Consider the following 14,937-nt stretch of genomic DNA (forward strand, 5'->3'; position numbering starts at 1 on the left):
AATTTCTTCTCTTCCCAGGTAAACTTTGATTGTTATCCCGAAGCTTTGCTGCCTTAGGTATTTGGGTGGTTCCTAGGTTTTCTGGTAACTTAAAAACATTCTTTCTCAGAATTCCAGCTGCATGAGCTCACTTATATCTCTTTGAAGAGCACATACCAGTGTGAAGTTATCAAATATATAGACAAAATACAGTTACTCTTTACTCAGATTCTGTAAAAAATATGTAATATAGACAAGTTAAATAACCTAGTTCTCTCTCTCTCTCTCTCTCTCTCTCTGCCTCAATTCCTTTGTCAGTTTTTTTGCTCATAGAACAGTCCAAAGAGAGGACTTTGAGCTGATGGGAGAGTTCTGCAAGTCACAGAGGATCTCCTTACAGTTTTTCCTCTGTATTACGAGTCTCTTCCCAGTTCTGCTTCAAAGCAGTTTCTTGGAATGCTGACTCATCCCACAAACTACATCATGCCCTGTGCTCCAAAAACATGCTTCTCTGTTTTGCTCTTGCCCAGAACTTTCTCTGAAAATCCTTGGAGTCTCTTCATACCTGGTAACAGCATTAGATTCCTTTGTTCTGCTAGGGGGAATTTTTGCTTTTCATATTCCTCTCTGTGCATTGAAATTCTTTTAGCATCAATCAATTCATGGTGTAAGGAGTGTCTCCAAGAATAAGCAACCAAAATGAGCATTATGCAACACGCAAAGTTGACTACTCCAGGATATTCCACAGGTAACATGGGAACAATCGTTCAGAGTCAGTTATTAACAGCTCCATAAATTGGTCTAATAAACAGGGTGTCCATAAAAGCATGAATTCGTACAATGCACCTGTCTCAGTCTGTCTCTTAGTGCTCTGGACTCTAGTTTTGGCATCTGCATAACCACACTTAATGCATTTCTTTTTTCATAACTGACACGTTCTTTCTCTCTCTGCTGTACAGAAGTTCACTTGAACCAGAGCAGCCCAATCAGTGAATTTCCCAGCTACAGTGAAAATGGAAATGATCCCAGTCTACTTGTGTCACCCCTGCTGGTGGCTGGAGTGGTGATTGGACTTGTGCTATTTCTATCCTGTGTTACAATCATTGTCGGCAGTCTGCGAAAGGATGGACGGTTAAGACATCCACATCTGAGGAGAGATGCTAGTTATGGTAAGAGAGCTAACTAGCAAGATAATGCTGAGCACTGTTAATATTTGGTAACAAGGACAACAAAAAGCATCTGGCCAGTGGGCAAGTGATTACAAAGAAATGAGTAAAAAATAGCAAGGAGTAGGTCGCAGCCAGCTTTGTAGTTTAAACAGCATCGCCACGCTGGCACTGAATTCACATAGTGCAAGCCCCATAGTTAACAGTTAACATGAGCAAGCCAAATGCCAACAGCGTTTCTTAAACAGTTTATTTCTCCTTGATACTAGATATGATTTCTTCTCCCTCCCTAGTCTCTTGATACAGTTTGTTTTCATATCCCATTATAGGCTTGGTATAGGGTATAACGTAATTTCTCTCTGCTGGAAAGCCGCAATGTAGTGACCAATTTCTTGAACATGGATTCATGGAGTCTTTTTACTTCTGCAGTCTGCACCACCTTACAACAATGACTTGGCAATTGGCTCTTTTCTCACTGCACAAACTAGTAACTGGATATAAGTAGAACAACAGGGTATCAAAATCTCATTACATAGACAATTGCCATCATTACTAGATTGACTGGTTTACTATCAAAAAGTCCCAGTTTTTCCTTCTGACAAAAGCCCCCTATAATTTAAAAGGAACTGGTAAAATGAAGGAGTAATGATAGAATTACATTTTGGGCCAATTTTTGGTTTGCTGAACAGAAGTTAAGAGCCACTTGGTCAAGGAAATGGCAAGATCTGATTATTTCTATATTTAAAAAGAAACAGGTTACAAAAAGTGACTTCATAAGCCAGGTCTTCAGTAAAAATCCAATGAAATACGGATTAATGAATTCAGTGGAGCATCAACAATTTCTGTCACCTGTGGTTTTGCTCCTATACCTGCAGTCTTTCATGAGAGCACAGTTCTTTGCATATTTTTGAGTTTTCCTTTTTGTATATAGAAGATAATATCACAGCACTTAAAAAAAAAATGCATTGGATCAATTCTGATTTCACCAAGGCAAATGAAGTATCCACTGACAAGAATGGGACTTCACTTAATTATTTGGACCAGTAATTTTTGTGTTTAAAAGAAACACATTATTTCCTAGAATCAGTTCGTCCAAATTAAGTCAGAAATAATTATTTTTGTTTTTTTCCAGAAACATTTATCCAGATAAGTGAATAATGTCTGTTTTGGAACTAGATTTTAGACTCCAAAAGAAGTGAAATTAGAACTGTCATGCTAATGTACAGGAGAGAATAATAATAATAATAATAGTGTCTATTTCTGTAACATCCATTTTTCCTACTTTTCATCAGGTAAATTTGGGATTAAATAGTTAAACCCAAACTTGTGCAGTTACTGCTCCACCCGTGAACAGGAATACAGCAATATTTTGGAAGGATAAAATACCGAACATTAATTTACAATCACTACATTTAAATCTGCTGCTACATTAATTTCAGCTCCATAAAAACCCCGAAGCCAGCCTAAGACATAATGGACAATTTTCAAACTGCTTCTTAGAAATATCAGTGCTAAAGAAATGGAATAAGACAAGCGTGGTGACATTTTCAGAGAGATTGAAGAGAATAATCTTAAATTAAATTGTGGCTGTCTGCCTAAGAGAAAATTTTGCATTAGCACACACCATCCTAATATCTCAGTGTGCTTCCACTGGCCAGAATGGGAGCAGCAGGAGTCGATGTGAAGTTGGCTCTCTTCATTTATTAAGCAAAAGGAGAGCACAGCGCTTAATAGAATGGATTACTCCTGGTAGAATTCTTCAAGAAAAAATTGGCAGAGCTGAAGATTGCCAGAAGAAGGAATAGGCAGTTCAAGACTTACTGAAGTGAGTTCTGCCCTTTACCCTCTGACAGAAAAACACTACTTTGATTTCACTTAGGTGTTGGCTCTTGTCTCCAGGTACTATCTTAACACACTGAGTGAAAAGGAGGGATCGCTTTATGTGAAAGGCAGATTTTTTTTGGGGGGGGGGGGGGCGCTATATTTCCACAATTCAGGGCCTGCTTATGGAAATTCACACTAAATCTTGAGTATTAACTAACTATCCTCAAAGATACAAAATAGCACCAACTTCTTGGTAGTTCTGGAGTGTGCTCTCTCTCTTGTCTGAAAGCATTAATAGAGCCCTGGAGCTGGTAGCAGGACGGTTCTCTCTCCTATTTTCCAGTTTTTCCCCTTTTATGTCAGCATTTTTATTATGATTCCCATTTTCTCTCTCAAGACACTGATACTTAAAATCAGATGTATAAGCTTACTTTTAAGCACCTGCATAGAACTGCTGAGGTTTCAGTGTATGCAGTTCATGAGAACTTCAGCAATTCTGCTAACATTTGAAGTTGAAGGAAGCAGAACTTACTTTGTTTCATCCCTGAATGCACAGAAAGAACTTCAGACGCTTACATCTTGTAGGGCAGCACTAAATATATAGTCCCTGTGCCACATCCTGAAACACCGCAGTTCAACTACAATTGACACTGGCTGACTTGCTCTTATAGGAATAAAATGATGTCTTGCGAGACCTGATTGTTTCAGAACACCAGTAATTCTTCTGCCTTAGATAGGTTTTATTTTCTGACTTATGGCAGCATTGTAAACAATAATATTCCCCCAGAGAATCCATCATGAAGGAAAAAAAGAGCGAGTATTAATTGCTTGTTTTCCAGCTCCAGATGGCTTCTCCTATGGTGGCTCCTTTGGAGAGCTGAGATCCACCTGCATGGAGGGGTTCCCCCCAGCTTTTGATTTTGGTTCCTATCTGGAGACACTTTCTCAGGTCAACGTCATGTATCCTGATTCACCTCCCCGGTAAGCACTTTTCTAAGATTCTGAGTGTTATAGTCCTACACTTGCAAAGCCTGTTGAAAAGGAAAATAAAACTGCTAGACCTATATCCACTACAAAAATGCAGGTCATACTAACTAAATAGAAATTAACTTTATTTAGTTCATTTCTAAGTTTTCCTTAGCAGAGTATAACTTTACTAAATAAAGCCTTCTGTACAGCTATTTATCATTTACTAGTATTCACAATAATGTTAATACTTATTGGATGACATTAATTAAAATACACAAGTAAAATTACCTATGAACATCTTTCATTAGAGGAAACTATTATGAAAATCAAAGTTTCACTTTCAGGGAAAAAAATATATAATTTTATCAAGAAGAAATTTCCAGTTTTGCAATTTCCAGTTTTCTACTATATTGTTACTGACTCAAAGAATGAACAGCGCCTGAGTTGACATCTCTCAGAGTTTTGCCCAGTGTTCTACCATTATTAGGTTAAGGCAAACTTCAGATTTATACCTCCTTAGAATCATAACAGAATTTAACATTTTGAGGAGTTTTGAATTCCAAACCCGTAAAGACTTGGAATAAAGAGACTTGTCCTATGTTTATTCACACACCTGCAAAGTCAAATTGTTGCAAATAAGTTCCTCTATATCTATGGACCAATTCCTACTGTCATTTAAGACATAGCTTCCCCACTGTCAGTAGTTATTCTAGATTCATATTAGTACAAGATAAGGTGCCTTTAATCAAAAGGACAAGAATATCTTTCCTGGTGATAGACATCACTTATTAGCAGGATATGAAGTGATTGCTGTTTGGTTACTTTGTAGTTTTGAGGGTATTAACATGTTTTCCACAATTTCTGTAACACAAAGAAAGGTATCTTCAAGGTGCTACCCTTGTAACTGCCGTGCACATAGGCATCTTGTTTGTGTGGCTGGTCTCTATCTTGACAACACAGATTGAAACGACTGAATCACAACTTTGATTAATATGAACGGGATCTTGTTCTTCAACAGCTTATTGTACTACCTTGGACAAATCCCTTGGCTCTCAATCCTCTAACTGTAAAGTGACAATGATACAAAATCCCCTGCCTTCAGGTTTCTGCCTGTCTGGCAATTATTTGGCTCAGAAATAATCTCAGTAGGTGTGCAAAGAGCATGCACACCAAAAGAGTCCTGGAATTGGTTATGATTATTGGTTATAACACTGCTGTGATTCTGCATGTTCCACTGATTTTAGAAAGGTGATCTAAATGCTAGTGCTCACATATGCTGAAACATCACAGATAGCCTTATATACTAATTTGTGCAAATGCAATCTCCATAATTCCTTTCACCTGTCATTTACAAGTGCAAAGCCAACAGCCATTATTTGACAATACATTCAGTCCTACATACCTAGCTCTTAGTAAAATACACTTTAAAAGGTATTTTAACTTTCAGGTTACATTTATTACTGACCTTGAGACTGTTCATATCAGAGTAAACAACAACAAAAAAAGAAGTGTGAGAAACCTTTGCCCTCAATTACTCTGTTCTTCCATATTTTTCAGTAAATCTCACGTCCCAGCTTTCTTAACCCTGTTCTGCCAGAAGATGGAACTGAAGAAAACCTATTATTCTGACACACCTAGTAATTGTACTTGTCCTACATTAGCAATATAAGATAGCATTTTCAGCCAAACCATTTTCCTTTATTCTTGCTCCTTCAAGGTGTCTTAGGGGAGTCACATGAATCAGCAAAACTGCCTCATCAAATACATGAATATAGGCAAATTTGACTTAAGTTAAACTATAAGGTGATATTTCCAGACATCTCCAAGAAACAGAAGATATCTGTTACACAGTTGTGCAGGCATAACCTATTAAACGGCTTACAGATAAACTGTATACTTAAGTTTAGAGGCCATTTAGATCTAGCTAGCTTTGTACACTTGGGTGAAATTAATGGGAATAAGATTCCTGATTTCACAAGCAAATTTGCAAAACTTCACCTAAATAAAACCTCCTCTTTCCACATTCAAGCCAGTTGGAGAAAACAAGTCCATGTTGTCCATACTGCTGCTTACAAACAGCTCTGCCATTTTTTCAAATTGTTGATCTGTCCTTTCTTGACTGGACCATGTCAACTAAACTTTTATTACCTTTAACAGAACAAAAAGGTTTCAATGAAAACATATTTTCCCTCTTGGGTTTGTGTATCAGTTATAATAGCATACCTGAGTTTTGGTATATGACATAACAGTCACCCAAAAGGATGTTTTCCCTCCAGGTGATCCAGCAGCCTACAGCTTCACATCCTATTATTGTTTGCATGTAAGGTGGTACATTTCCATTACAAAATTTGCTCCAGTCAAATTATTCTGAATTAGCTTTGCTTAATTCTTGCAAGCTTGCACAGTTGCTGTGACAACACAAAGCAGCCTTCAGCTTTCAATCAATTCCTTGAGAATTTCTTCTGTGCATGGGACTCCTTAAGGAGGAAAGGGTACCATTCTGCCTATGAGATATTGCATAAGTGGAGGAACTTCACCGCCTAATTTGGGATAGGGATAAAATTGTTTGGGACTGTTCATCTCATATAAGCAATCTTTGAAGGAAGAAGGCTGCAATTTTAATTGTTTAACCCAAACCTGCACTGCAGAGCCACAGTTGCCTGCATTGTAGCATATTTCTAGAAGAATGTCCTTTAAATATTAGGTAGTTCTAAATGTCTTATGCGGTAACATTGCCAGAAGAGGTCTTTCCAAAGAGGCTCATTCCAGAAATTGTATTGCAGTTCTTCGCATATTTGTGAGTGTCTGGAATCATGCTTTCAGAGGATACAAGAACTGTCAAAATGAATGACAAGAGTTCACTTCAGGCTATCTAGATCCCCTCTGTATGCCTCATGCACTTTGAGTTAACACACGAAGGAATTCAGTTTCTCCCTCCGATGAAACAAGAGAAATAGTTTTAAACAGAACATCACTTCCAGCATTCTGTAGTGCTGCATCTTACAAAGAGCAAATAATGGTCAAACAGCCCTATGGGTCTTCCCTGCCCCCCACCCCCTTTTAAGCAGACTCTGTTTTGAGTTAAACCTGTACTTGTAAGACCAACCCTTTTCTGACTGCTCTTGTACATAAACAATACGGAGACAGGTGGGGTAACTTTTTCCATATTTTTGATTTAAGGAGTTCTCAAAAAGCAGCTATGAAGACCTTCCTGGCCCTCTCTGGGATTGACAGAGCAGGCAAAGCATATAGCAAGGACACAAGCATTAGGTGATTAGCAGAGAAAACAGGCCTTAATGAGAGCTCTTCAGAAGCAAGCCAGTGGTCTGAACATGAGATATAGAACTCTCTTTTTTTCCTATTCTATAGTTCATTTTGTACAATCAACCTTTATGTACAGTTTATTGATCCTTCCAAATGAACTATCATTACACAAAGCCATACCAGGTAATAAATGGACTTTTAGAGATGATGCAAGTGTGTCAGCAGAAAGCTCACACGTGAAAAATTATTCTGAGCCTGGCATCTAACCCGTAAAACTTCATATAAATCCACTTACAAATTTACACTGTTTTTGGACCCACACCTACAAGTCTTTACTAATAAAAGTAAACCAGCTGACACACAAGCAACAACTTGAGTGGGCAGCTGGCCAGATTTCTGAGAACAAGCTCTATTTCCTGTGAACAAGCTCAGAGAACGTATTTCTTTAGCAGACAGGTTTTATAAGATTATGCAGAAGGTTCCTTCCATTTTCAGTACAAAACAGGCCCAAAGCAGGCTTTTCTATCTCTGTGTTTTCTGTTTGGAAGGGGATATGGAAATGGTACAGGATAGCACTCATGGGCTATGTTTTCCCATGAATTCTCCAGCTACTTCTATAATGAGAAGCTTGGTACAAATTAATAGTCTCGAGCATGTCTACTTTGTTCTAAGAAAATATTCTGGGACATCAATAAGCTAGAATCAGAGAGCCAAAAATGTGCCCAACCACTGCCTCCCCAAGATTCACTCCAGAGCTGAGTGAACTGCAGTCCTCAGGGGCCCAAGATCTGACTCTGTATATACAAGGAAACACTGCTCATACCATTAGTTTGCAATTCTATATCGCGGAACAAAAGTAAAGATAACTTTTTATTGTTATTGATTTTGCTGTCTTCTCACTTCTACTAAAGTATTTTAGAAAAAGAAATAGTTTTGGCAAATCATCAAAATCTTATTAAATTTTGCATCTTAGCAACACAATTTGGAGAAAACTTGAGGAAGAGTAGAGTGTGGCAGATGGCTGAAAACAAAGTTATGTAGAGAGACTTTTAAACTTGCTATTAATACATTATATATTCTTTTGCAACTTTCTGTTCACAAAATCATTGATGAAAAAGCATTATATAAATATATATTGAGTCTTATGTAAGAGTCTGATATATTTATGTATAGCTACCTCCACACTGTCCTCCATGACATAATATTAAAATGTATATTTGCTAATTAGTAGAGCATTAGTAGAGACATGGAGATTATTTGGACTGAGGGTTCTCCTTTACTGCTGTGGGTGCTAACAGCAGGAACTGGCTGTCAGACATGGCCTGGAAGCAAGCAGAGGGAAGACGTCTTTGACCTCATGCATTTAAAATATTAAGCTACTGGGATCAATCTTGTTACATATTATAACATTTTGAATAGCAGGTTTAGTGAAATGTAGCATTGACCAAATGAATGGAATCCCTCCTTCTAATTCATAGAGCAGAAGATGTAATTTAAAGCTAATGTAACATACCCAAAGGCTAATAACACGACTGTAGCATAAACGGGAACAACAGAAAAGAAGAACAGCAAGGCAAGCAACTGCTTTGGCAGATACCTCTCAGCACACATTTGAAGCGAAAGAATTCACTGAGTGAAAACTAGTGTTGTGCTGCCACAGGCAAGTACTAAGATGTTGGCTTCATTTAGCAGCATTGTTCAAATATGGCCTGCAAGAGGCAGCAGCATTATATCACCGTGTATTGGGTGCTGTAGAGATGAGCATTCTTAAGTATATTGTTTTTACTAAAAATCATAGTTTCTGGAATAATTTTGGCAAAAAGCACAATGCCTCTATTATTACACCCTTGGCCAAATAATCAGTTTAGAATGATTTCATTAGATTTTATAATTGGGCTTTAAACCAAGTAATGATTGGAGTAGAAATTGTAGGGGGAAGGCTGATGAAACAAGTATCTAGAGTTAGTTTTCCCATTTCTACAGCTGAAGGAAAGCTAACTTTTCAGGATTAGGCGAGACCTCACAGAGAGGAAATAAGTGCCTGGTTCAGAAAGTTCTTAGAACTTCCACCTCTTGTGTTGTACAAGCCCATCCTGCTTTGAAAGAGACCCTTTGAAATCAATGTGTTAGAGTCTTGAAAGCATCTGACGAGCTGTGAGAACTGCAGCTTCCACAATCCATAGCACAGTCAAATTGCTCCAAGCTTCTTAAATGGCAGGTGATTTTGTCAAGCCATGTTGTCCAAATGTGAAAGCAAACCCTTGAAATTAATTCAGCCATTACCCACAGAAATAACATTGCAGACCAGGTCAGTTAAAGATTGGATCCACGCTACCTTTACCTTTCACAAGTAGATTTGCACCAGCCTCAGGGGACAACTCTCGCAGAAATAGAAGGTCAGTCTTTGCAAGATTCTTCTATATAGATTGTCATATTGGGATTATTGACAGAGGTGCTAGAGAAGTGACAGTGGTATCCAAAAGCAGAGACCAGCAGAAAATCAGCTGTGCAGGGACTAGCACAGGAAAAGGGAGATTGCACAACTGCCTAAATCCCCGAAAAGCCTTTCTAGTACCTGAGACAGAGGTGTGCATGCTCAGCCACATGTCCTCCTTCCATAACTTTGCCATATCTGGGGCACTGGAGCAGCTGTCTCAAGGATTCAGCTGTCCCAGAGACTTCCTCCTGGGACTGGTTCAAACCTAGCAGTGTTGTCATGGCAAGCAAGTGGCCAAAACGCAATTCAGAAGAAGAGTTAAAAAAAAAAAAAAAAAAAGCGCACAGGACCAAGAGACCCATAAATCAACTGCGATGACCTTTCTCTCAATCCCACAGGTCTTTCTCACAAAAAGATCTCTTTCAATATAGCTCATAATTCAGAGCAAGCTGTACAAACATAGTAATGCAGAGCAAGAACAGGCAGTCAAAAAAGTAATCTACATTTGACTATAGTTATTCAAGGTGTCACTGAGCACACTTCACTTTCCTGTAAAAGGTCCAGTACAAAATACTATTTATATAAAAACTCTAATTGGGAAATTAATTCATGAAAGATGCCTTGGGATGTTAATAATTAATTGCTTTGGTATCTAAGCCACAAATCTCATTTGAGGCTCAATTTGATTATCGGTATAGATGCTTGCACTAATTTTTTTTTTTTTTTAACATTAGATTTTATGTTAGATTTAGAGGAATACTATGTACTGAGTTTTATCATCACCCTGCTATAGTTCAGGGCAGATACAGAGAAGCAGTTTGGTCAATTTGTCTTGACAGCCCAAAATATATGGTGTTCCTATCCATAAACATCCCTTCAGGATAATTAATGACTTTCTAATGAATCCGAGATCTGTGTGAGCATCTGTCAGACTGATTTTACAGGAGGTATAGAGGGGAAAAAAGAAAACAAAATACAGCAGGTGTGAACTATCAAGATATTAGTGGTATTTTGTAGCTTATTTCTGTCATGTACTGATATGTTTAGCAGTGCTGGAAGCTAAGCTAACCTTCCACAGTCTTTGTTACCCAGAGATGGTAAGGTATTTACTGTCACGCTACAAAGGTTTGATGAAGACCATTGTAGTTATCATTTTACATAACCCAAACACACACTGTTGACACTATGTGGATAATACCTTTACAGATAGAAAACATGGGCAGAACAGAGTTCATTGCAACATATGCACTTATAATGAGCTTTCCTAATTATCAGAGAGTGAGAGAGACAGTTAGTTTAAAAATAATTGGTGCTTACAGGTTTTAAATGGCTGAAAATACAGTATTGATCAAGGACCTAGTAAATTAAGAATAACTGCATTTTCTTGATGAGAAGAGTTTTTAAAATCCTAACAATAAGGAGATTTGAGGGCCCTTGCATGAAAGGAATTTTAACAACTTTTCACCTTTTGGCCAGAGGAAATCCATTTCACCCTATTTGACTAAGTGCTTTTTCACTCCTTAGTGATTGGATATTAATGGTATGTAGAGAGCTTTAGGCAACCAAGGTTATCGCCTTTTTCATCTGTGACTCATGACTGTCTAATACGTAACATCATTGAGGAATGACTCTTGAGAGATGATGGGATTTAGCTTCAGGAATAGTTTTAATGGAAGCCACACAAGTCCTCTCCATATTTCACATAGAAACGTGTCCTGCAGGGTTCTCTGTGATGAAAACCTATTAGTCACCTATTATTCTAGTATTCACACTCGGATTTTTATTTTTTTTAAAAATGTGCTCACTGTACCTCATCTGGTCATCTTGTCTAATCTAAATAAGATCATTTCTAGGGAGAATTGTACTGTTCAGGCTCAATGAATTCCAGTACTGTTAATATCTATGTACAGTCAGTCCTCAAAGCCCTCCCTTTCACATCCTCATAGCATTCCTAATTAATATTAGATATAGAAACAGGTTAATTGCTTTTTGATTAGTTGGCTGCTATTTGCTGTGAAGGGATTTTTTCCCCGACTCCCACACTTAACAGCCCATCTGGTGAGCACAGGGAGATTGCCTTGGTGCCCGACATTAAACCATCCCTTGAGAGGTCAGAGTCTGCAAGTGAGGTCCCAGCAAGTCTGTCTAGACAAGCATTTCAGATGTCTTTGGTGTATATGGAAACAGAGTCCTTCCCTACTGAGGTCCTCAGGTGACGTGAATGCCACCAGACCAGCGGCAGCTCCATCAGTTCCTATCTGCAGTATGGACAGGTTTCCCTCAAGCTGCCTTCCTCTCGCTCCTCTGTACTAACAGACCATCGTTCAGGAAGATCACTTTGGTCAGAGGAACACAGCGCTGAAAGTTACAAAGGGCTGCTGCAGTCTCACAGGCCCATCACTGCTGCTGCAAGCAATCCTTTCTTATAATTAATAACAGAAAGTTATTTAATTCCACAATGAAATCTGCAAAGGATCTTTTGTCCCTATTATATTCATTCCAGAATACTGAAGGATGGAATCAATTCCTAATTATTATGGCATTCTTCTCATTTCCAGCTTAAATGTGTTTACAGCCATTTTCTGACAGTTTCTTTTGTGTCGTTTCCCTTCCTCTTAAATGCCCAAGCCTTTCCATTTACTTGCTTGTGGTATTTGTAGTCAAAAATCACCTCACATCTCAGCCTTCATGTTGTGAGGCTAACCCACAAAGTTCTTTTAATTTTGTCATCAAACATATCCCTTGTGTTTCTGTACCATCTGACCAGCCTTTCTCTGCACCTGTTCCAGTTTCACGCTAGAAGTGCAAATATTGTTGCATAAAAATCCCTGCAGCACTGAAGGCAGAAAAACCTGATGAAAGAGAGGCACCAAGCATTTCCGCCCAGAAACTCATTGTACTATGCAGAACAATCACAATATTTAAAGCTGTTAAGTCATTGATATCATTACTGAAAGAAAGGAAGGAAGATTTTTCTAATTTCCCAGTAGTTAGGTTTTCTATGCCGTACCACAGCCAGTATGTCCTTCACCTGCTCAGAATTCATTTCTAGATTAATCAGAAAAAAGCCCTTTCTAAGAACATGATCCTAAAACATGTCAGGTGACAACCCTCCTCAAATATTAGCAGGTCCTAAGCATTCCTGATGACATGTAAAACTGGGCATTGGTGTTTAGAACACTATTTGTAGCCTCTAAAACCACAGAGAGATCGGAAGGAGATTATTTTAAGATAATTTGTCTTAACTGGTTACAATTACTCAAATAGTGCCCATAGCTTGTCATTTACTGCGTAACAATTACATAAATCCAGAAACAAAACATTACTTATCTTCAAGGGATTCTGATTACACATAAGATTAATGCCAGACTGAAATGCGTCATATAAAATCTTCAACATAGAATGACATGCTTGCTTTGGAACATTTATTGTTATTTTGGTCATTTTAAAGCTGCATAGTTATGCTGAAAACCGTATTTTATCAGTTTCAAATGCTATTTGGTATATGCTGGCATGAAAACATTGTTTAAATTTAATTTCATTTTGCATATGAAAAAATTTATTCATCCAAGAGTCACAGCTTCCTCAAGATGATTTTGATACACAGCGCAGAATAAAGATCCAGGCTTTAGTGCTTATTAGTACAAATAATCCTATTGTAGTTGTGGGGAATGGAAATTCAAGAAATAACCATGAAGAGGGAAAAAAAAAGCAGAAAAAGTTTAATTGCCGTTTTCCTTTCTCTGCAAGGGTTAAGTTATTTATGCCTTAGATGTTTCTTCGACTGCATCTTGGATCACATTTTTGACTATCTAAAAACATAAATTCTAAAGTAGGAAATAACAGTGTTATTTGTTCTTGGCTATGTACTCCAGTATCAGGCAGGTACCTTGGAGGAACATTTACCACATATTTGGGAGCTTAAAAGTCATTTAAGTTAGGAGATCAGTGTCACTCTATAGCTAACAGAAAGAGATAGGCTCCTCCAGAGTACTTTAACAGGAGTCTTTCCATTGTTTAAATAGCTGTGTTTCATGCCCATGTAACAAAGCATTTAGGGACTCTCCAGAAAAAAAAAATCCAGTGATTTTAGGGAGTATTGGATCATTCTACCAGGGCCCCGTCTTGGCTGACACCATGAGCTGTCATCTCTGGGTACCACATGTTTATTACTCACCCCTAACCACCATAATTTGGGATCAGTCACAGTAAACAGTTCTCACATAGTATTATGCCATCCCAGAGATGGACAGATTTTGATTTCACAAGAACACAATGACTCAGACAACTGAAACAGCATAGGAGAAAGTGCTACTTACCTATGCCGTACTGTTCATCAGTATCATTCTCCTGATTACTAGGTTCCAACAGTTTAGGGATTTGAAGTGATTATTTTAATTAAAAAAAAAGACATTTTGATTCTTTATTCTGAGTCAGTATTCAAGAATTAAGCTATGTGAATAACTGAGGCTCAAAATTCTTATATGTCATAGTTTACCCAACTAGCCCTCAAAATTGGTTACTTTTCCAGTAGAGTAATATCTCCAATAGCTGCAGAATCCCAAGATTCTAAAATATTTTAATATGGAATGGATTGCTATTATATGAAAATATTAAACTAATGCTTACTAAATCACTGACAAAATGTGCAAAAGCAGTCTCTCAAACAAAAACTGTCACTATCAAAAATAAACATAGAAAAATATCCTGTCTCCTGACATATGTCACTGTAAGAGCAGTAGAGCAGTTCTGTTATAAATGATAACATTTCCTCACAGTGATTACACATAACCAAAAGTACATATACATTTTAAGAAAAAAACATCTCAGAGGAATCACTCACATAGATTTCCAAGCTGCTCTTCTACAAACCCTACCATTTATAGACTCTGGGATCAGAGACAGCATCATCAGTGAAACTAGTTACATTGTCATCCACCACATCAGTTTAGTTTTTCCTTTGATTCTCCTTCTAGAGAGTCGCAGCATAGTTGTTCCAGTTTCAGCTTTATTAGGCAACAACACCATATAAACATCCTCTGTGTTGTTTTTAATCATAGTTTAAACCTGTCAACACATGTATTTTCCAGGAAAAGATTAGCAATTCTGTCTACTTTTATTAAAAGAAGGCAGTAGGTCATCAGCAAAATAAAAAAAAAAGTAAGAGAATTTCAGTAGCATCACAACATGTAACAGATGAACGAAGTAAACAAAAAGACATCTATTCCCAAAGAAGAATTTGTCATCCCTCAGATTTGTCTTTTTTCACTAGCTATTGTTTGTTTCTTTAAAAATTCT

General features: G+C 37.7%; 1 protein-coding gene across 1 annotated transcript in view; it reads left to right on the forward strand.

The window, feature by feature from the left end:
* BEAN1 (brain expressed associated with NEDD4 1) overlaps positions 1 to 14,937 on the forward strand; it is a 76,210-nt gene that overhangs the window by 51,592 nt on the left and 9,681 nt on the right. Inside the window, exons 4-5 of the mRNA XM_067302462.1 lie at positions 939 to 1,148; positions 3,809 to 3,950. Coding sequence (XP_067158563.1) covers positions 939 to 1,148; positions 3,809 to 3,950 — 352 coding nt within the window. The remainder of the gene's footprint in view (positions 1 to 938; positions 1,149 to 3,808; positions 3,951 to 14,937) is intronic.

This window comes from Apteryx mantelli, chromosome 10, assembly GCF_036417845.1.
Source record: "Apteryx mantelli isolate bAptMan1 chromosome 10, bAptMan1.hap1, whole genome shotgun sequence".
Lineage (NCBI taxonomy): Eukaryota > Metazoa > Chordata > Aves > Apterygiformes > Apterygidae > Apteryx > Apteryx mantelli.